The sequence below is a fragment of the Pleurodeles waltl genome, chromosome 2_1 (assembly GCF_031143425.1).
Source record: "Pleurodeles waltl isolate 20211129_DDA chromosome 2_1, aPleWal1.hap1.20221129, whole genome shotgun sequence".
NCBI lineage: Eukaryota > Metazoa > Chordata > Amphibia > Caudata > Salamandridae > Pleurodeles > Pleurodeles waltl.
This window is the reverse complement of record NC_090438.1, coordinates 91,718,125-91,740,845: the sequence shown is the minus strand read 5'-3', so window position 1 is coordinate 91,740,845 and position 22,721 is coordinate 91,718,125. Positions and strand designations below refer to the sequence as shown.

At 43.6% G+C, this 22,721-nt stretch overlaps 1 protein-coding gene across 1 annotated transcript in view; it reads right to left on the bottom strand.

Moving 5' to 3' along the window:
• Positions 1-8,732: 8,732 nt before the first annotated feature.
• Positions 8,733-22,721, bottom strand: part of LOC138259373 (uncharacterized) — a 117,208-nt gene continuing 103,219 nt past the window's right edge. Inside the window, exon 4 of the mRNA XM_069207070.1 lies at positions 8,733-10,338. Within this exon, the coding sequence (XP_069063171.1) occupies positions 10,201-10,338 (138 nt within the window). The 3' untranslated portion in view covers positions 8,733-10,200. The remainder of the gene's footprint in view (positions 10,339-22,721) is intronic.

Genomic DNA, 22,721 nt, shown 5'->3' with positions numbered 1-22,721 from the left:
ACCACATGGCACAAGACACCCTCATGAAAGTCGCCCAACTCATTGACGAGTTTGTAAAACAGGGAGTACTGAAAGAAGTGTTAAGCAGTCCATGTAATTCACCAATCATGGGACTAATAAAGCCGAGTGGAAAGGTCCGAATCGTGCAGGACTTGAGGAAAATAAATGACATCATAATTAAATGCTGCCCTGTAGTACCGAATCCAGCTGTGATAATGTTTCAAGTCCCTTGCGAGGCCGAGTGGTTCTCAGTCATTGACTTGTCACAAGCATTCTTTTCGGTGCCTCTTCATGAGGACAGCCAATTTCTCTTTTGTTTCAAATTCTTAGACAGAGTTTACAGTTGGTGTCGAATTCCTCAAGGGTTTTCGGAGTCACCGTCAATTTTCAATCAGATTCTAAAGAAAGACTTGGAAGCGTTAGAATTGCCATTCGAGTCAACCCTAGTACAGTACATCGATGACTTACTGATTGCATCTAAGACAGAAAGTGGCTGCACAGCCGACACCATTGCTCTACTGAACCATTTGGGAAGGAATGGACACAAGGTGTCTCCTTCAAAGTTGCAGTTCTGTCAGAAGAAAGTAAAATACTTGGGTCATCAAATAGAGAAAGGGTCACGGAGAATAATGAAGGAAAGAATAACAAGTGTACTTCAAATGAGTCCACCAAAGACGAGGAGGGAGGTGAGGAAGTTTTTGGGGATGGTGAGCTACTGTCGCCAGTGGATTCCCAACTTTTCAACTCTAGCAAAGCCTTTACTGAAACTGACCCAGAAGGATGCCTTGGATGAAATTGAGCTGAAAGGAGATGAGATGGATGCTTTTATTGAATTGAAAGAATGCATGTGCAGGGCTCCAGCTTTAGGTATGCCTGATTACACAAAGCCTTTCACATTGTTTTGTCATGAACGTGATGCATGTTCTTTGTCTGTCTTGACCCAAGCCCATGGTGGCATAAACAGACCAGTAGCGTATTTTTCAGCTACTTTGGATCCGGTCGCAGCAGCACTGCCAGGGTGTTTGCGCGCCGTAGCAGCAGTTGGTATCAGCCTCACTCAGAGTGAAGGAATAGTGATGGGACACCCATTAACAGTCATGGTCCCTGACTCAGTTGAGATACTTTTTACCCGCTCCCGAACGCAACACATGACTGGAGCAAGACTCACAAGGTATGAAACAATAATTCTGGGCTCACCGAATGTGCAGCTGAAAAGGTGCACTACGTTGAATCCAGCAACCTTGCTTCCCGGTGAAAATGCTGAAATTGAGAACGCTGAAGACGTCGAGCACGACTGCCTTCAGGTGACTGAATTTTGCACAAAACCCCGACCTGATATTAGGGATACTAAGCTTGATGAAAATGACCATATTATTTTTGTTGATGGTTCATGTCTAAGAGATGGGTTGGGAATTTTGAAAGCAGGATATGCTGTATGTACTGTAACAGGTGTCTTGGAAGCATCCTGGCTTCAAGGAGTCTATTCCGCACAAGTAGCAGAGCTTGTAGCCCTTACAAGAGCATGCCAACTGTCTACATTGATGAAGGTTACCGTTTACACTGACAGTCAGTACGGGTTTGGAATTGTGCACGACTTTGGGCAACTATGGTCACAGAGAGGTTTCCTGACCTCTTCAGGGTCCCCAGTGAAAAACGGGGAGAGAATAAGGGAATTGTTACACGCCATTCAGATGCCAGCCGAAATTGCAGTGGTAAAGTGTAGTGCTCATACAAAAGGACAGGACTATGTTTCCCTGGGAAATGCATATGCGGATCAAGTCGCAAGATTTTGTGCCTTGAACTGTACATTGCTCAGGGATGAATGGAATTTGATAAGTGAACCAGAACTCGAACCAGCTGAAGCATTTGCCTTGAAGGTCGTGGATACAATGGATGAACTAAAAGCATTACAGAATAGCGTCAGGGAGGATGAAAGAGTTTCCTGGATTAAGTCACAATGTACAAGGAGACCAGATGAGTTATGGGTTTCAAATGAAGGAAAATTTGTTTTACCAAATAGTCTCTTATCGCAGCTAGCGCGGTTCTATCATGGGCAGGCTCACCTAGGGAGAGATGCCATGATAAGATTGTTCAAAACTGATTGGTTTAACCCCAGATTCCGTCAAGTTGCAGAAGCAGTTTGCCATCGTTGTGTCATTTGTCAGCAGATGAACCCAGGGAAGGGAACGGTTGTGAACGTGAGCCACATTGGCAGGGCGGGTGGCCCGTTCAGCAGAATGCAGATGGACTTTATTGAGATGCCTGTGCATGGAGGTCTGAAGTATGTGTTGGTGATTGTGTGCATTTTTAGTCACTGGATTGAAGCATACCCCACACGTAGAAATGACAGCCTTACAGTTGCAAAACTATTGTTGAGGGAGTTGATACCACGTTTCGGATTCCCGATCTCTTTAGAATCAGATAGAGGAAGTCACTTCAATAACGAGGTGATAAAGTTACTTTGCGCAGCGCTGAACATTGAGCAAAAACTGCATTGTAGCTATCGCCCTGAAGCCTCAGGACTGGTGGAACAGATGAATGGTACACTGAAATCAAGAATGGCGAAAATATGTGCATCGACAAATTTGAAATGGCCTGACGCATTGCCTTTGGTGTTAATGTCAATGAGAAACACCCCTGACAGAAAGACTGGATTGTCCCCACACGAAATTCTCATGGGCAGGGCCATGAGACTTCCTGCAGTTCCCGCAAACGCGCTTTTGAATATTACAGATGATATGGTGTTAGACTACTGCAAAGGTCTGGCTGACGTGGTTCGCTCTTTCTCTCACCAGGTGGAAGCAACCACCTTGTCACCGATCCAAGGTCCAGGACACACACTGAAAGCAGGTGACTGGGTCGTGATAAAGAAGCACGTGAGGAAGTCGTGTCTGGAACCCCGTTGGAAAGGCCCTTTCCAAGTGATCCTGACGACCACTACCGCTGTGAAGTGTGCGGGAGTTCCCAACTGGATTCATGCCAGTCATACAAAGAAGGTGTTGTGTCCCACAGATGAGGAAGTTGAAGCGCTGAAACTGCCAGTACCTGATAACAAAGTGCCGAGCGCTGAGACAGAGCAAAACAGAACTAGAAGCGAACAGGCAGAAATAGAAGAGAGAGAAATATTCTCTGAGGACGAAACAACCGATTCACTTGGGGAAGACCAAGGAGAAACCTCAGACAGCGACGAAGCAGCTGAAGGTAACAAAGAGCCTGAAGCAGCTGAAGGTAACAAAGAGCCTGAAGCAGCTGAAGGTAACAAAGAGCCTGAAGAAAGTAACGGTGACAAAGGGCTCGAAAGAGGTGAAGAAGCAGGAGAGCCTGATCAGAGGAGGGCTTTCCCAGAAGCAGACGGTACAGAAAAAGAAAAGGAAAACCTGATTGACTCCCCAGAAGGAGGGGACAAGGCAGAACAGAACGAAACTGTTCAAACTTCCTCAGAAGAGATCGCAGGTCCATCAAGTGGACACAGTGCAAAGAGAAGACCAAGTATATCACCAGTAAAACTAAGAACTAGAGAAACGTTGAACGACAGTGAAGGGCCAAGAGTGAAAGAGAAAAGAAAGGAAGTGTCTGTCGTGGTACCAACATCAAGTGAAGAAAAAGACTTGGCCAAAGAGGAAAGTACCAGTGAGGCAGAATCGAAGAGAGATGCAAAATTGGAAAGGAAAAGGATACCAAACAGGAGATATTCCGGTCCAGAATGGGCATATGTAGTCAATGACGATTGGACCGACGAATTTGTATCTCTTAGCCTCGAGAACGAAGAAGAAGAGATACCAATAGAAAAGAAAAGTTTTATGGACACTATTGATTGAAAGGGTGATAAATGACATTGCTTGCTATAATCTAACGTGATACAACCAGCTGAGACATTGCTAAACAGGATGAGACATTTGCTAACTTGATAAGACTTTGATAACCTGATTGACTCTTAAACCCGATTTGAGACAACGTTGCTAACTGATAAAAGACTGAGTTATTGCCGAATTGAGACAAATGCTGCTAACCGATAAGTGACTGGGCTCCTGAAGAAAACTGTGTGAACATTGCGCTCGTTCAGCTTTGTAACTAATTGCTAAATCGTTTCTTTATAAGTGCTTCTAGCTCTCTGATTCTATACAGATCATGACTAAGTACGCTACACAAAACAGTAGAGTGAAATATTGTAAATATGCGTGTATAGGCTTGATAACTGCATGTGTACTAATAATAATGGCAATAGTGCTTGCAACGCGTGGTAAGGGTGAGAATGAGAAAATTGATGCTTCTACTTCTGCTCCTGTTACTGTCACTGAACTAACCGCATTGAAAAGACTAGACTTAGATGAGAGACACTTGCATGATAAGAAGGAACTTTCGTATAATGTTTTCTATCGCCTACTAACAGAATATGTTGAGACTATGGATGCGAAAGATTGTTATGTGTGTACACAGATACCAACATCGGTAACGGAAGGGGTGACTTATCACCACATGCCTCTTACATATGGGATTACATGTAGTTTAGTAACTTCTAGATTTTATGGTCAAACTAACATACAGTATTTTTATTCAAATTATGATGTTACCTTTGCATATGTTCCTATAATAACGCAAATAAGCCAGATTGCTAAAGATTGGGATGCTAAAATAATGAGGGAATTTTTCGAGCCAATGCAACCTTTTGAAACAGCTCACGCTCATAGGGAAAACCTTACCTGCTCGCTCTCTGCAGTAGAAATAAGCTTTTTAGATCGCACAGATGATAGAAGGGCACAAATGAATGCGAAATTAGAAAAAGAGCTAAGTAAGAGGACTTCAGTAGATAATTATGCTTTTGCCGCAATAAAAACACAAGGAAAAATAGCTTTAGACGCTTGGCATGTAGGGAAATTTTGTATATATTGTGGTGAATCTTATTATGATAACATTTTCGTGGGAGCGAGTGAATGTAAACATACGTTTATCTTTAAGGCCAAATGGACATTCATGCTGAACGGACTTGACCCTGTCATACCTGGTGTATATTACATTTGTGGGCATAATGCCTATTATCGTCTTCCAAAGGGATGGTGGGGGAGATGTTATTTGGGTATAGTGTTCCCAAAGGTTTATCAACTGGATGACCTATCGGTGATTCCAAAGACGTCTGGATCTCATCGTATCCAGAAAAGAGAGACTGCAGCTGCTGTGGTAGGAGATATATTTGGAGCCATGATTCCTTCATTGGGAGTTGTGTTGAATTCCATCAAAATAAGAAAGTTGTCTACTATAGTGGATAACATGTTGACAAAGTTTTCAGGTGCTATAATCCTGATGGATGCTGAACTTGCAGCAGAAAGAGCTATGACTCTTCAAAACAGGCTTGCCCTAGACATTCTTTTAGCAAAGGATGGTGGCGTTTGCAAAATGCTTGGTGCGCGTCACTGTTGCACGTATATACCAGACAACAGTGTGAAGATTAAAACAATGCTTGCAAATCTAACAAAAGAGAGTGCAGACTTGAAGGAATTGAAAGAACCAGGAGTTTGGGAGAAGGTTGGAAAGGGAGTTGCTTCAGTGGGAAATTGGCTTGGTGGCATTTGGAATGGAATATTACTAAAAATAATACAGGGAATACTAATAGTACTAATTTGCATCTTTGGGATTTGGGGAATAAAGAGGGGAATACTAATGATCATGGCAAGAATTAAGAGAAGGAAGGAAGAGAAAATGATGAAAAGAATGGCAGAAGAATACAAGGCAAGAACAAGGGGAACTAAAAGGCAAAGAGAACTGACAGAATTTTAATGGAATAAATTTTGTGGGAATAGTTTTGTGTGATGACAAATAGTCATCAGAGGAGGGATTGATGACGCAGAAACGAAGGTTTTACATTTATTAGCGCATAAACGTAGTGCCGCAATAATCAAGTGTGACTTTAACCGAACTAATAAAGATTGTACGGGGACAAATGTGTCCTCAGAGTAGTTCGCCAACATTTATAAGCGTGCTTTATATAACGTGATGTATTAGAATTGTACTAATATGACATAACCGTAAACGTGTGCCATGATTTGCTTGTTTGAAATGTTTTAACTTAGCATAACTTTAGTGGAGGCTTCGGCCTAGTTGCCTTGTCTCACGGTTTAGATGCTCGTGTTTTTCTAATGTGCTAATAAAACGTGTATTCTTGCTTGAAGCTGTACTTTTCCAGTGAGATCGGTTCACATGCTTATCTTTAAGGTTTCGTGCCAGCCTGGCATCTTCTTCTTTGCTCCAAGGTCAATCTGCAGGTGCAGACAATGGAAGCTCTGAAAGTGAGTTAATTGGTAAAATATGTTGCAACTTACGTTCCCGACTCCAAGGATAATGTATGCCTAGGTAGAAGCTTGTGAATTGTTGTTTTTGATTGGACAATTTGAAGCCAACCTATGAACCCTCCAATGGAAGACCCTACTGGATTTGAACTGTTTTTTTATTTAAACCTGGTGCACAAGAAGAAAGCAGCCATTGGCCATTACCCACTGCACCCATTGAGGACATTATTGCCCATTGCAGCCATTATGGCCCATCTTGCCGACCTCGTAATTTTGCCATCTTCTACGATGCCAATTGATGTTCGACGCCATTTTGAATGAGACTTTGATGCTTTCTCTAATCGAGAGAAAGAGACTTTAAGTAATTCTCGCTCTAGAGACTTTAACTTTGATCTGCCCCTTTGCATAAAGTAGTAGTTTTGTCCTTTTATCTTGCCGCTGTGAGGCAATTGCCCCGTCCACCCTGCCCCCTTTGCCCCGTCCCATGCTGATCGAAACCGGTACCTGTGAGACGAAGACTTCCTTGAATGCTGATTGAATTTGGTAAATATGAAAGGAAAATGTACAATTGCATTGTGTTTCTTTTTAGGTAACCAACTGCTGATTTTTGATAAGAGCCCTAGTTAGGAGTTTTCCAAATCAATGTTGCTAAATTGTTTTTTGCATGAAGTCCCACATGCAGATGCTAATTTGAGGTTAGATGAGGATTCATTTGTTGCACGATGCAATTTGAGACCTTGTTATGCTGACTAATGTATGCAATTAGCCCATTACAGATTATAGTTTTAGTGGTTTGCGTTGCTATTATCGAATGCATTGTTATTCAAATGCTGCATAGATTGCATCTTTTTTCGCCGTTATGGACAGCTATTAATGTTCATTTACATATATCATTTGGTGTTGAGACACATTTATATCGTGCTAGCTTTGTTAATATAGGGAAATAAATTCATTAACTTTGAATGAACTGGTGTGGTTATTCATGGCCGAAAGGTCATGGTTCGCCGAAATGTTTTCTGGATTAATTGTGAAGTGTTATGTTGATCAGGGCATTGCTTATGTTCGTTATTGATTTGATTAAATTGACTAATCTCGAGTGAAGAGAGCCCCACTTGGTCAAAAGATTCATCGACCCAAGAGCGTCCAAATACAGGTAAGTTATTAGGAAGGAACGCTCCATCAGTATTTATTTATCATTTTGAAGGTATACGCCCCCCATTCGCTCTGGAGGTAGAGGTTTGTACTTCATTAATAGAAAGCTGAACAGATGACGTAGCTCTATTGGTATCCAGTGCCCGTCTTCTGATTGGTATAAAGTACCAGGTGCGTCACAAGGGAGGGGCAGAAAGGACACTTTATCACTGAACTCGTGCTTTTGCCACCAAATTAATCTCGGTCAGTGGTTCTCAACCTGTGCTCCAGGGTGTGGGACCCCTTGGGTGCTGCAATGCCTCGACTGCTTAGAAACAAGGGCAAAGGAAACACTACATTTGGGGGGGAGGCGGCCTGCGGACATTCCTATACAAAGTGCCTGTGGTCTGCGATGATAAACATATACAATTACAACGTTCTGAAGTGAAATAGAAAGGCAGGCGTGTAGTCATAGTTTGCAAGTATGCTTTATTGTACTATGCATACTGCAATAATCCAAGTGTGGTTATGTGATGTTCGGCAGAGGTATAGGAGTGGAAGGGTACCCTTTAGCACCTTTACCACTTTGTGTGTATGGTATAAAGTGCAGTATGTACGCAAAGTTCTAAAAAGTTGAGAGAAAAGAAAACTTTTCTCAAACTGTATGGCTGCCTCGAGGAAGTGGAAATTTTGGCACAAATTCCTGTCCACTTTTTTTAAATAGATACAATTTTGCATCAAAAACCATGGGTAGTAGAATGGAAATGCCCATTTACCACCCATGGAATGCCCCCCTGTCGCAAAGTAGCACGTAGCCCTACTTACGATAGGCAATTTTCAAATGCAAATCAGAATTTGTGCTGGAAAGTAAACTTTGTCAGAGTTTGCATTATTTTGTATGCAAACCTAGTGAAAAGTGTTGGTATATTACCCCTCAAGTCTTTTTGCACATTTTGTGGCAGTGTGTAGAGCCTATTATACACTGTGTGTAATATATTTTTTAAACTGGCCTACATATTCACAGTGCTTTCATTCCCAGGCTGGGACCTCGTAGCTTTATGCACACACAAGTCACTGGTCCCTATTGCACCAACCAGTTACACACAGAGATATCTGAAGTCATTATTTTATACAACTAAGCTTTCCTACCAGAACAATCTATTTTCCACATATTAGTTTGCCTTGCATTTAATTCTCACTCCAGGTGTCTGCATTATATTTTAGATGCAGTTATCACCCACGTTCAGAGCCACTGATATTATGGTTGACGCAGTTATGCAGCAATAAAAGGCCAATTATGAGGCATAATCCAGCACATTTCGTGATGGTATTACTTCATTAACTTGACATTCTTACACATCTTAATAAAGGTTTCACATCATTAATACCAGTTTAACAACCAAATACAGGAATAAGCAACTGAAAGGCTGACATGTCACCTTGCAAATGACACTCCACTGCGCAGTGATTTGTGTGACTGCAGTTTTAGTGGCTTTTAATTTGTTTGAGCTGGAAACATTTTTTTGTTGAACTCTGGAGGTTGTGCAGCAGAAAACAGATTGTTACGAATGCCACAAATGCATAAATATGAAGAGAATGCAGCAGGCACAGAATTGCATTATTCCAGTGGCCCTGCTCATGGCTCACTGCTCAACAAGGCATTAGTAAAAGTCACAAGCCTGTTCACACACACATTACAAAACACTAGCTCAGCACAGTATGATACTACTTGTCAAGAACGGCTCTGCTCAGTTTGATGTGAAATGCAGTCACCCTCGAGTGACCCATCATGAATTACAGAAGCAGTCAATGACATTTTTGAACAGAGAAAGTAAGAAAATGGAGAACAGGAAAAACATTTGGTGAAAGGTAACACATTAGTAAAGCTGCCTCACAGAAGCCTTGAAGATTCTATCACCAGCCACTGCAACATGTTGTGTTTCAGGCAGCAAATGAACTAACAGAAGCAACTCAACGTCTGGCTGTGTTACTGGCATGTGATTGAGTAGTGCAGAACACAAGTATCTGGCTTAGGTGTGCGCTCCTTGAAAAGAGAAAAGTTGAATTTATGTCGATGCTAAACATGATTAATTCAAGGATTTAAAATGTATTTTTGGCTGAGGTTCATCAATTTTTAAATAAGAATATATTTAATAAATATTTCATACAATAGAAAACAACAGAACCTTGACACTGGGGTAAAAAGTCAGCTGGGTCTATAAATAAAACTATTCACAAGTTATCTATACATTGAATGATTAAATTCTATGATGTTATTTTTTCCACATCTCAATCCTCCATCTCCGTTGTTGTCAGAATCACAGTTTCCATGCTTTTATGCACTGAAGAATGAGTTTGCATTGCTGTCTGTTTAAACTTTACATGTTATTGGGAGTGTGCATTGTTACACTCTAGCAATCTCTTACCTGGCAGTGGTAGGATGCAGGCATTTGGCTGGGCGGCACACTGACTGTCCTCTTTTTCATCATGAAACTTGGCTTCAAAGCATCAAACAGGTTAGAGATGGATAGCTGCCAACTTTCCCAGGTGCATGCTTAATGACTGCTCCATTCAGGCTTTTTTTCTTTGAATTCTGTGACTTGTAGTGTTGCTCTTATATTTCAAGAAGCAAGAATACAAGTCCCAGACTTCAAAGAAAATATCTAGGCTGAAGCAGCTTATAACACATGCATGTAGGAAACTTGGTAGAGCTGTTTCTGAGGAGAGCTGTGGGCACTAGATGACACAGAGTCCGGTTCTGCCAGCCGGTGGGTCATATGTGGAGGTCCTAGTTCTTGTCCTTGGCAGGTTGCAGGCAGTAAAGAGTAGACAGCAAACAGCTTCCTCCTCTTTTGTCCTCAGTGGCACAGGACACTTTGAATCTGTGGGGTACCAAGCACACAACGATTGGGCAAAGCTGTGGAGTCTAAATGAAAAGGCAGAGGGATTAAGGCTAGAGTGAACTTCATGACAGTCGCTCACATTACTATGGCCTATCAGACAGTCAAAAGCAGGGCCATAATAGGTTAAAGTGACCACATTTTGAAAATAAAAAACTGGGATATTTGACAAACATAGAAATAGGACTACAGTTTTGCATCAACAAATAAGCACAATTAACAAAAAGAAGATTTGGTGATCTAAAGTAGTTGCCTAGGGTCACACAATTTATGGAAGCTGAGTTTGATCCCAGATTTTCTAGTTTTACACTGACCAATTCAGGAGCTAGATGTGTATCTCTTTCTGAGGATGAGATTAAAGCACAGCTCGCAGAAAGCTCAATATTTTTTATTTTGGACAGTTTTAAAAAGTGCAAACCTTGCCCAAGGACAGGGAAGTTCTTCACCCTAGACAGACTGCAAAACACGTTTTTTTTTTTTCAGCACAGCAATATTTGCTAGGCTTCTCAAGATGCGGAGCTGAGGCCAATATTCAAACAGAGATCCCCATGTTACATGGTCGCCAGCTGTAGCCATGAGGTCATACAATCGCATATGAAAGCTCATTTCACTTTGGGCTCGAGGTTCGAAGAGGACATCGAGCTGATTCACAGCGAGGCATCTGCCTCAAGCTGGCTCAAGCTTTTAGTGGCTTGCATTCTGGTACTTGTAGTTTTGCCTCTAGAAAAGTAAAACCAGAGCTGCAAAACCATGAAAGAAAAATATAAAACCAGGACTTAATATGTGCCTACTAGATAGAAGGGAAGGTAGCGAAGAGAGTCACAAGGATCAATAATCAAACTGCCTTTTCTACAATCTGGAATAAAAAAAAAAGACATACATGGTCCTTCTTAACACTTGATATAGCATCAAAGGTTTGCCAATTGGGTTACAATTTAAATTAAAACAGTGCACACATGTTTTCATTATATAGCCTCTCTCCTTTTCAAAATTTTGTTTTGAAGCGAAGAGGAAATCTCAAGAACTGGGGCATCAACTGAGGGTCTCTTCAGATGCTGATTTGCCTTTCTTTAAGTCCTGCTGGCTGCTTCACTGAGACACTGACCCACAGCAGGGTAGTCTCTGAAACTACTTTAAAACAATTACCATGTGTCCTTGTGGTGACGGGAGAGGGAGTGTCTCTGCTAACGGTGAAGGTTCCCCGGATTGTTTTTTATTCCCCTCGCCCCCCCACCTTGTCCCCTGTGTCCCCTCCACTCCAAAATCTTTAGGGGACATATCCCCCGCACTTCCTACGCCCATGCTTAGAAATGTAAATAATACAAACAGATTAATAAAGTGTATATAAATAAAGTGGCTAAATGTATAATTAAACATTTTTAAACGTTCTGTAAATGTCAAGGGATTTGAAAATGGAGGATAAAAATGTAATTATTATTCTTAGATTAATTAATTCATTAATTCAGGTGCATCAGACCGAATATGATATGGACAATGTTTAGCTTCAAATGAATTTAGAAAAGCTCCAACCATCCTATTAATATTTTTTATTTTTTATTTATATTTATTTGCAAATTAAATAAAATGTGTTATCATTTGCGTATGTGTTTGATGAATGCTTATTACTGTATTTTTGTGTATTCTTATGTGGGTCAAATCATCGACAATGTTTAGGTCAGGGTCCCCGGCTTCCAGTATTGACTCAGTGGGGCCCAAGGATTACAATAATGATACAGTGAGGGTCCCCTGGTTCCAGTAATGATAAAGTGGGGTTCCACAGGAGTCAAAATGTTGAGAACCACTGATCTATATAATAAAGAAAGTATGCTAGCCAAGTTAATTAATAATAAAGCAGCTAGCATACAGTGAGACCACTAGGTGGCGCCAGATGTATGCACTGCCTAGTAAGCGAAACCTATGCTTTCCTTCTGGAGATGTTTTCTTTTTTTTGCTGCTTAAAATATGGGATTGGGCTGTGTGTGAACTTGTTTTACCCTTTTCCTGCAAAAGCATATGAGCATAGTCCCCATGGTCCAAAATCAGGGTTGACTGAAAGTCACAATCATGACATCGGGCAACTTTACATTTATTGGAAATTATGCATATTTTGAAGAAACAAGTCTGGAAATTGATCACACCCGTATGGCAGCCATGGATGTTTTGGTCAGGAATCTAGCAGAAAAAGGAAAACAGGCATTGGCAAAGCCAATAGGTCTCACCTTGGAAGAGCTATTGGCTTTATTAATATGTTTTAGCCACGTTACACACCAGCTTGGCTGCTGTTCAGCGTGGCTAAAAGTGAGTGGTGTAAAGGAGAGTGGCATGTAGTGGAGTGTCATAAAGTGGAGTCTCGTGAAGTAGAGTGAAGCTGTTATGGAGTGGCATAGTGTGGCATAGAGTTGAGTGCCAAGGAGTGGTGTAGTGTTGTGGAATGGGATCGAGGGAGTACAGTGTCTTAGAGTGGAAAGATGTAGAGCGGAGTAGGGTGTTGTAGAGTATCATAGAGTGGAGTGGCACACAGTTTCGTAGAGTGAAGTGGCATGGCGTAGAAGGTGTAGCGTAGAGTAGAGTGGCGTAGAGCAGAGTAGATTGTCATAGAGTGGAGTAGTGTAGTAGAGTGGAATGGCATATAGTGGAGTAGAGTGTTTTAAAATGGCATAGAGTGGAGTAGTCTATCATAAAATAGAATGGAGTAAAGTGTCATGGAGTGGCATAGAGAGAGTTGTGTAGAGCATCGTAGAGTGGAGTAGTGTCATAGAGTGGCTTAGAGTGGTGTAGAGTCTTGTGGAGTGGCATAGAGTGGAGTAGAGTTTAATGGAGCAGAGCATCACAGAGTGGAGTATCATGGAGTGTAGTGTCGTAGAGCGGTGTGTTGTAGAGTGAAGTAGAGTGGCCTAGAGTGAAGTGGCATAAAGTACAGAATAGACTGGCGTAGAGTGCAGTGGCAGAGAGTGCATTGATTTTGAGTAAAGTGGTGTAGAGTACATCGATGTAAAGTGCAGTGATGTAGATTAGAGTGGTGTAGAGTACAGTAGAGTGGCGTAGTGTTGAGTGGTGCAGCGCAAAGTGGAGTGGCGCAGAATGGAGTAGAGTGCAGTGGAGTAAAGTGGCATAGAGAGCAGTGGCGCAGAGTAGATTGTTTCAGAGTAAAATTAAGTGGTGTTGAATGGAGTGGAGCAGGGTGAAGTGGCATAGAGTGCAGTGGAGTAGAGTAGGTTAGAGTTAGTGGAGTGATGCAGAGTGGAAAGGCATTGAGTATAGTGCCTAGAGAATATTGGTGTAGAGTGGTGTAGAGTGCATGGAGTTGAGTGGTGTAGAGTGCAGTGGCATGGAGTGCTGTGGTGCAGAGTAGAGTGGCATAGACTTCAGTGGCAGAGAGTTCAGTCTTGCAGGTTAGTGTGTCGTAGAATGCAGTTTTGTGGTGTAGAGTGCATTGTTGTACAGTGCAGTGGTGTAGAGTGGTGCAGAGTACAGTGGCATAGAGTGCAGTGAGGTTGGGTACATTGGTGTAGAGCACATTGGCATATAGTGCAGTAGAGTGGTGCAGAGTATCGTGCAGTGGCGCAGAGTAGAGTAATTTAGAACTTAGTGGTGGAGTGCAGTGTTGCTGAGTAGAGTGTTGTAGAGTGCAGTGGCGTAGAGTGGTGCAGAGTACAGTGGTGTAGAGTGCAGTGGCATAAAGTGCAGTGTTGCAGAGTATAGTAGCATATAGTGGAGTGGTGTAGAGTGGATTGGATTGGTGCAGAGTAGAGTGGAGTGGCCTAGACTGGAGTGGTTTAGAGTCTAGTGGCGAAAAGTTTAGTGGTGAATAGTGGTAATGTTGCCATAGTCCAATTTAGAAAGAATGAGGGCTTGAATTACTGTTTGTTGAAAAGAAAAAGGCAGTAACCACAGTATTTTCCTAAGACACCTTAAGACACCAAGACATGTGGAGGCTACCTTCAAAATTTGATAATTAATTGAGACCTCATCATCAAGCCAGAAACCCTTGTTCTTAACCACAGAGCCAGGACTAGATGAGTACACAGGATGTCCGGCTAGTGACAATGTGTGGAACAGTCATTACCTATTGTATTGTTTTTTTAATCATATTAAAATATTTGTTTCCATCACACTTAAAAATTACCAAACAATATGTTTTTTTGTACTTTCAGTTCTGAAATATCTGCACAGTTAATTTACAAACATTTATATTTGGTTGTGGACTAGGAAAAAAAATAACACCGTAAAGCCTTAAGTCCAGCACTCTCCCATAACCAGCATGATTGTCACGTAACACATCTCCCTTTGAAGTCAGAGAAAGAAAAGCTAACATCAAGCTCCCTCAGAAGACAGAACCTGACATTTGACCTCTGTCTTTCAATGCATAGCAAACGTGACAAGATAAGAATAGGATTTAAAGGCATGTTTACAGAAATTGAGCACTGGTAGAAAGATACCATAGCTAGAATATTGGCCGCAGGAGGGATAAACTTAAGCTGGACAGCTTAAAACAAATAGACCCAACAAACAGAAGTCTGTGAGATACAGTCTGTAAGAAATTGGGTTGTTGGTTGACTTGTGTGATCTGTGGTCAAGCAGCAAGCTGAAGCCTTTTTAGGATAAGACACAAGCAAACCCCAAATTAACCTGTGCTCAACCCATGATAGCTTGGCACAGAGCAGTCAGGCTTAATTTCGAGGCAGTGTGTAACGTGTTTGTGAAACATTTCAAACCGTAACATAGTGAGAGCAAACCACAAAATGAGCCCACAGCAGAGTTAGGAAAATAAATAAAACAAGATGAGAACAGCAAAAATCCAATTAGTTGGATCAAAGATATTGAATTTCACAGTTTTATGTCATAGTAGCGCCAAAAAGTATCTGGTCTTTCCGGACCGGGACAAAGTCTCAAGTCTCAAGTTCACGCCAACCACAATGAGGTATCGGCCACCTTCAGGAACACACTTAGGCCCACTGGACAAAGTACCTTAAATACTGGTTGTGGAGTGTTGCATAGATACGCATCGAAGATGCATCTTGCAGCTGAGGTGATGCATCATTTCCAAGATGTGGCGAGGCTGCGGTGCGAGGTCCTGTTGCATCGACATCAAGGATCTCGCCCATGGGGCCTGAGATATGAAGGCCGGTGTCAGGGATGTGATGCTCATTCGAGGTGATGCGTTGATTCTGAAGAGAGGTGAAGCTGTGATGCAGAGGTTTGGCATCGTTGTCGAAGCGTCTGTCAACAAGAGATGCAAAGATCTGCTCTGAGAAGTGTCACGCAACCGAGGTTCTGAGAGCAATGTGTGGGATCAAAGATTCAGGAGGCGGTGTGAGTCTTTTTTGATGGGACCAATCCACGCAGCAGCGGCGATGCATCGGTTCTGCCCAGGGATGCACCGCACAGCCAAGGAGATGGGTCGGTACTGCTCAAGGATGTGTCGCTCAGCAGACAGGATGCATCAGTTCCACTGGCAAAGCATGGTAGGCCCACTTCCAAGAATGGATTTAGAATGCACAAATTATTCTGAAACATCTAATTTTTTAGACATGTTAAGCATTCTAGGACTACAGCAGCTGGTTACTCAACCCACTCATAGTGCAGGGCATACACTTGACTGTATTTGCTCTAATAACCCCAACTTATCATTAGAAGCCCCTATCTCACACAGTTGGTCTGACCACATGTTATTACCATTTAAAATTACTGTGAACAAGGTCACTCCCCCATTTTAGCACAGTTTCAAATCTCCCCACAACCCCTTCTTAAGAAAAGCTGCTAAATGATAGTAGACTCCCTACTACGTTAGCAAACTCTATTCACATCTTACATTGTGCTAGTGATGGAGAATCTTTAAATAAGTAACTTACCTGCTCAGCCAATACTCTGGCCTCAGGAAGTTCTAAAAACATTCCCCAAAGCCTCCTCCTCCTCTTATGATTGGTTTAATAAGACCTTAGCAGAACAACATTTATGTTGTAAAAACTGAAAAGGAAGTGGCATAAAGCTTATATGGCAGAAGATTTGCAAAAATTTAAGGCTGCCCTAAAAGCTTATCATGAACAGATAAAAACAGCAAAAAAAGCTTATTTTGCCACTCAAATTGTGGAAGCATATGGTGACCCAAAAACTATTTTTAGGATCGCCAATTCTTTCTTAAGGCCTAGGGCACTGGAAAGTCAGATCCCACCCCCTCAAGCTCTCTGCAATCAGATCTCCTCTTTTTTTGAGGAGAAGATCAGGACCATACAGCAAGATTTCCCCCCCTCCTCAAATGTCCCAATTGATGATTGGCCAGAAATGGTAGATAACAGAACCTTACTTGCCTTTCAGGAAATATCCTTAGACCAACCTCGCCAGGCTATTTTTTCCTGCAAATCAGGGTCTCCAGACAACTCCTGTCCTCCCTGGCTTCTCCATAAGGTGGTAGACATAGTAAACCCATTTTAAATAAGATTATGAACATCTCAATAGCCACAGCAACAGTATGGAAACTGGAGACTGTTAAACCTTTAAAAAAGAAACCCCTTGCGGACCCCATCTTATTGTCCAACCTAGGTCCAATTTCATTATTGCTCACAATGAGCAACACCCAACTAACTGTATTCTTGGAAAACACAGAATCACAGCACCCACAGCAGTCAAGATTATGTCCAAAACATTCCACCGAGACTGCTGTACTGGAAGTTGGCTTTGGAAGCAGGCATGAATGCGGACTGATCTTGTTAGATCTATCTGGCGCATTCAATACTATCTCTCACAGTCTTTTACTTCAAAGAATTAAAGAGTGCAGAGTTAATACATTGGCTCTTTCATGTATGCGATCCTTTCCTTCAGATCGTAGACAAAGGTGTTATTAGGGCCGTATGTCTCGCCAGAAGTAAGGCTAACGTCGGGGGTCCCACATGAGCAATCGCTGGGTCCTGTTCTCTTCAATATTTACATGGCCCCTTTAATCTCCTTGAATGCGTCATTTGGTATTGATATTATTTCCTATGCTGATGATACCCAGTTGATACTATATTTGAATAAGACATCTCTGGGATCAAAGTTGAACTTCCAAAACTGCCTGACTGCAGTTATCCAGTGGATGCAAAATAATAATTTGAAATGCAGCACAGGAAAAACAGAGACCATGCGGATGGGAAAGGATTTTTTTTAATCCTTCCTAATAGTGGCCTGAATCAGCCCCCGCCCCTAACCCCCTTTCCCCCAGCCACAGTAGAAGTAGTAAGGAATCTGGGAGTAAAATTTGGTTCTCAGTTGTCCTTTCCATCTCAGGCTTTTGCTGTAGCGGGGACCTGTTTTAATTTGATAAAGGCCCTAAAGAATTATTTTGGTCCGTTGCCTTTAGCAGCCAGGAAGACAGTGGCATGTGCACTCATCGCTTCATGGCTGGACTATTGTAACTGTTTGTGTGCTGGATCCACAAAACAAACTGTGAGCAAATTGCAAATTGTCCAGCATGCAGCAGCCAGACTGGCCCTTAAACTCCCAAGAATGTCCTCTGCTTCAGCAGCCTTAAAAACTTTGCACTGGCTGCCAGTCCATATGAGGAAACTGTTTAATATTATTATGATGACTTACATAGCCTTTAATGCTGCTGGACCTAAATTCCTCACTGCCAGATTCACCCATCATACCACCAGCAGAACCCCAAGGTCATCCTCAGCATGTCTGCTTAAACCAGCAGCCTTCAAACGACAAACTAGGGGAGGCAAACCTTTCTTGGCCCTAGAGCCCAAGGCCTGGGACAACCTACCTCTGCAACTGAAGTTAATTGACTCAGAATCTAGTTTTAGAAAGCAACTCAAGACTTGAGTTTTTGGGCTTTCTGACACACTCTGTTATTCTCTGAAATTATAATGTATCTACTACACATGGTCAAGCTTCTGCAGATTTCCGCTGTAGCTCCAGGATGATCCCCAGGGAGTGACAGTTTACGGTTTTTAAATGTGCAATTCAATTCAATTCAAGAGTCTAGGACTGGGGTGGTACTACTTGGCCAGGTAGACTCACAGATGGCAGAGTCCAGGTGTGGAAACAGGGGTGTTGAAAGTCTGTTATGTTGCTGAGACTTCAGATAAGTAGGTCAGCCAACTAGCCCTTGGAGTCACTTTGGGTTCTGGGTTCAAGAGATGCAGGTCCAATCCTTGTTGCCCAGGCAAGAGGGTAGCAGGCAGCAGGTCAGCACAGCAAAGCATGAGTCCAGCAGAGTGCACTCTAGCAGAGTGGTAGTTCTTCAGTAGCACAGCAGTAATTGTTCCTGGTGGAGTATCCACAGTTCCAGATGTGGTGGTGTCTGAGGTCCAGTATTTATACCTTGGTGCCCTGGTTCTGGATGGTGGGAGAAACTTCTAGACAGTGGCTCTGAAGTGCAAGGAATTCCCTACATCTCCTGCCATAGCTCCAGGCTGGCTGGATTGACAATACAGGGTCATTAGGCCCTTTGTGTTTGGACAAGACACAACCTGTTGAGGTGTAAGGCTGTTTCAAGCTCCTCTCTCCCACCCTGCCTGAGATGGACCATCAAGTCACACCTAAGCTCCCTTTGCTTGTGGGTGTCAAGGAGGAATATACAAAGCCCAACTGCACCCAGTCATGTGACCAGAGTGGTTAAAGTAAGATAATTCAAACTTTCTAAAAGTGGCATTTTCAGAATTACAAATTAACATTGGACTTCACCATAAATTAGGATTTTAAATTGTGATTTGAGAGACACCAAACTTCAAGGTGTTACCTTTTCCCAATTTGAAATTATACTTATAATATATAATAAGGCAACTCCAATGTTAGCCTATGGTAGGGATAGGACTTGCAGTAGTGAAAAATGAACTTAAGAGTTTTTCACTACCAGGACATGTAAAACTAAAAAATACATGTCCTATGTTTTACATACATTGCACCCTGCCTATTGGGCTGTCTAGGGCCTACACTAGGGGTACCTTATATGTATTAAAAAGGAAAGTTTGGGTCTGGCAAAAGGTTTATTTTGCCAGGTAAAAATGGCAGTTTAAAACTGCACGACAGGCCTGAGACATGTTTAAAGGGCTACTTAAGTGGGTGGTACAATTAGTGCTGCAGGCCCTCTAGCAGCATTAAATTAAATATGGTAATTGGGGATAAGATACCAGCAAAATCAAGGTCAGAAAAATTGAAGAGAAAAGCAAAAATTTGGGGAGGAGGACACCCTAAGGCTGACTGGTCTAACTTGTGCCCCCCCAGCTGAAATTTGGAAGAGCTACAAATCCCTGGGGAGTTCTTTTCACTATTGCGGAAGAACCTGGATAGACCATCAGCATTGGTATGGTCTGACCCAGGATGGTTTTCCACTGAAAAATCCATAACCTGTAAGGAGATGGGCCACCTCAAAAGTTTGGGATTACCCTCCTCATATGCATTAGCCATCTGAGGGGGTCTGTGGTCTGTCTGAACCTGGAAGTGAGTCCCACACAGGAATAGTCTTAGCTTCTTCAGTGCCTAGACCTCAGCAAACCCCTCCCTTTCAATTGTGCTCCACCTCTGTTCCCATGGAAGTTGCCTCCAGCTAATGAAGGGTGCCAGTTGGTCTAGATCCTCCCCATTTAACTGTGGTAAAACTGCCCCTATGCCTTGCTTTGAAGAGTCTGTTCGAACTATTAACTCCTTAGGATTTAGGAGCCTTGAGTACGAGTGCCGTACACATGGCTTCCTTGAAGGTATCAAAGGCTTTTAGGCTGGCCTTTGTCCAGATCACCTGTTTGGGCTGCTTTTTCGAAGTCAACTCTGTTAAGGGCCTCCACTTTGCCCCTACCCACCATATGGCCCAGATAAACCACAGAACCCTGCCTGATCTGGCACCTTCTGGCCTTGATAGTCAGGCCCGCCTGCTATTGGGCCTAAAGCACCTCCTGCAGGTGGTACTGGTGTTCCTTCCAGCTCGAGCTATAGACAGCTATGTTGTCCTGGTAAGCGGCACAGAATGCTTCCTTCCCAGCCAGGACCCTGTTGACCAACCTCTGAAAGGTAGCAGGAGCATTCTTCAAACCAAAGGGCATCACCCAGAACTGGAAGTGGCCCTCTGGGGTTGAGAATGCAAGCTTCTCCTTTGCTCCCTCAGTCAGAGCAATTTGCCAGTACCCTGATGTCAAATCAAAAGTACTGAGAAATTTGGCAGCTCTCAGCCTGTCTGTGAGCTCATCAGATCAGGGGATGGGGTGTGTGTAGGAAAATACCATCTTGCCTGGCATGTTACCCCCATTTTTACTGTATACATGTTTGTTTTTGCCTGTGTCACTGGGATCCTGCTAGCCAGGACCCCAGTGCTCATAAAGTGTGCCCTGCATGTGTTCCCTGTGTGGTGCCTAACTGTATCACTGAGGCTCTGCTAACCAGAACCTCAGTGTTTATGCTCTCTCTGCTTTTAAAATTGTCACTGCAGGCAAGTGACTAATTTGACCAATTCTGATTGACACACTGGAACACCCATATAATTCCCTAGTATATGGTACCCAGCTACCCAAGGTATTGGGGTTCCAGGAGATCCCTATGGGCTGCAGCATTTCTTTTGCCACCCATAGGGAGCTCAGACAATTCTTACACAGGACTGCCACTGCAGCCTGAGTGAAATAACGTCCACGTTATTTCACAGCCATTTTACACTGCACTTAAGTAACTTATAAGTCACCTATATGTCTAACCCTCACTTAGTGAAGGTTAGGTGCAAAGCTACTTAGTGTGAGGGCACCCTGGCACTAGCCAAGGTGCCCCCACATTGTTCAGGGCAATTTCCCCGGACTTTGTGAGTGCGGGGACACCAGTACACGCGTGCACTACATATAGGACAATACCTATATGTGGCGTCACCATGGTAACTCCGAACATGGCCATGTAACATGTCTAGGATCATGGAATTGTCACCCCAATACCATTCTGGTATTGGGGGGACAATTCCATGCATCCCCGGGTCTCCAGCATAGAGCCCGGGTACTGCCAAACTAACTTTCTGGGGTTTTCTCTGCAGCTACCGCTGCTGCCAACCCTCAGACAGGTTTCTGCCCCCCCGGGGGCCTGGGCAGCCCAGTCCCAAGAAGGCAGGACAAAGGATTTCCTCTGAGCGAGGGTGTTACACCCTCTCCCTTTGGAAATAGGTGTGAAGGGCCTGAGAGGAGTAGCCTCTCCTGGCCTCTGAAAATGCTTTGAAGGGCACAGATGGTGCCCTCCTTGCATAAGCCAGTCTACACCGGTTCAGGGATCCCCCCAGCCCTGCTCTGGTGCGAAACTGGACAAAGGAAAGGGGAGTGACCACTCCCCTGAACAGCACCTCCCAGGGGAGGTGCCCAGAGCTCCTCCAGTGTGTCCCAGACCTCTGCCATCTTGGATGCAGAAGTGTGAGGGCACAATGGACAGCTCTGAGTGGCCAGTGCCAGCAGGTGACGTCAGAGACCCCGCCTGATAGGTGCTTACCTTTCTCTGTAGCCAATCCTCCTCTGAGGGCTATTTAGGGTCTCTCCTGTGGGTATCTCATTAGATAACGAATGCAAGAGCTCACCAGAGTTTCTCTACTCTTCCCTCTTCGACTTCTGCCAAGGATCGACCGCTGACTGCTCCAGGACGTCTGCAAAACCGCAACAAAGTAGCAAGAAGACTACCAGCAACATTGTAGCGCCTCATCCTGCCGGCTTTCTCAACTGTTTCCTGGTGGTGCATGCTCTGAGGGCGGTCTGCCTTCACCCTGCACTGGAAGCCAAGAAGAAATCTCCTGTGGGTCGACGGAATCTTCCCCCTGCCAACGCAGGCACCAAAATTCTGCATCACCGGTCCTCTGGGTCCCCTCTCATCTTGACGAGCATGGTCCCTGGAACACAGGAGCTGGATCTAAGTGTCCCCGACAGTCCAGTGGCCCTTCTGTCCAGATTTGGTGGAGGTAAGTCCTTGCCTCCCCACGCCAGACAGTAATCCTGTGTACTGCATGAACTGCAGCTGATCGGGCTACTGTGCAGTTTTGCAAGACTTGCTTCATGCACAGCCTAGCCCAGGCCCCCAACACTCTGTCCTGCATTGCCCAACCCGCTGAGTTGGACTCCGACTTCGTGGGACTCTCTTTTGTTGTGCTGAGATGACCGTTGTGCTCAGATCTTCTGAACGCCTGTTCAGGTGCTTCTGCGGGTGCTGCCTGCTTCTGTGTGGGCTCTCTGTATTGCTGAGCATCCCCTCTGTCCCCTCCTCCAAGGGGCGACCTCCTGGTCCTTCCTGGGCACTGGCTGCACCCTAAACCTTTAACCGCAACTCCTGCAGCTAGCAAGGCTTGTTTGCAGTCTTTCTGCATGGAAACAACTCTGCATCCTCCAGCACGCCGTGGGACATCTTCTGACCAAAGGAGAAGTTACTGGCACCTTCCGTTGTTGCAGAATCTTTGGCTTCTTCCACCCGGAGGCAGCCCTTTTCC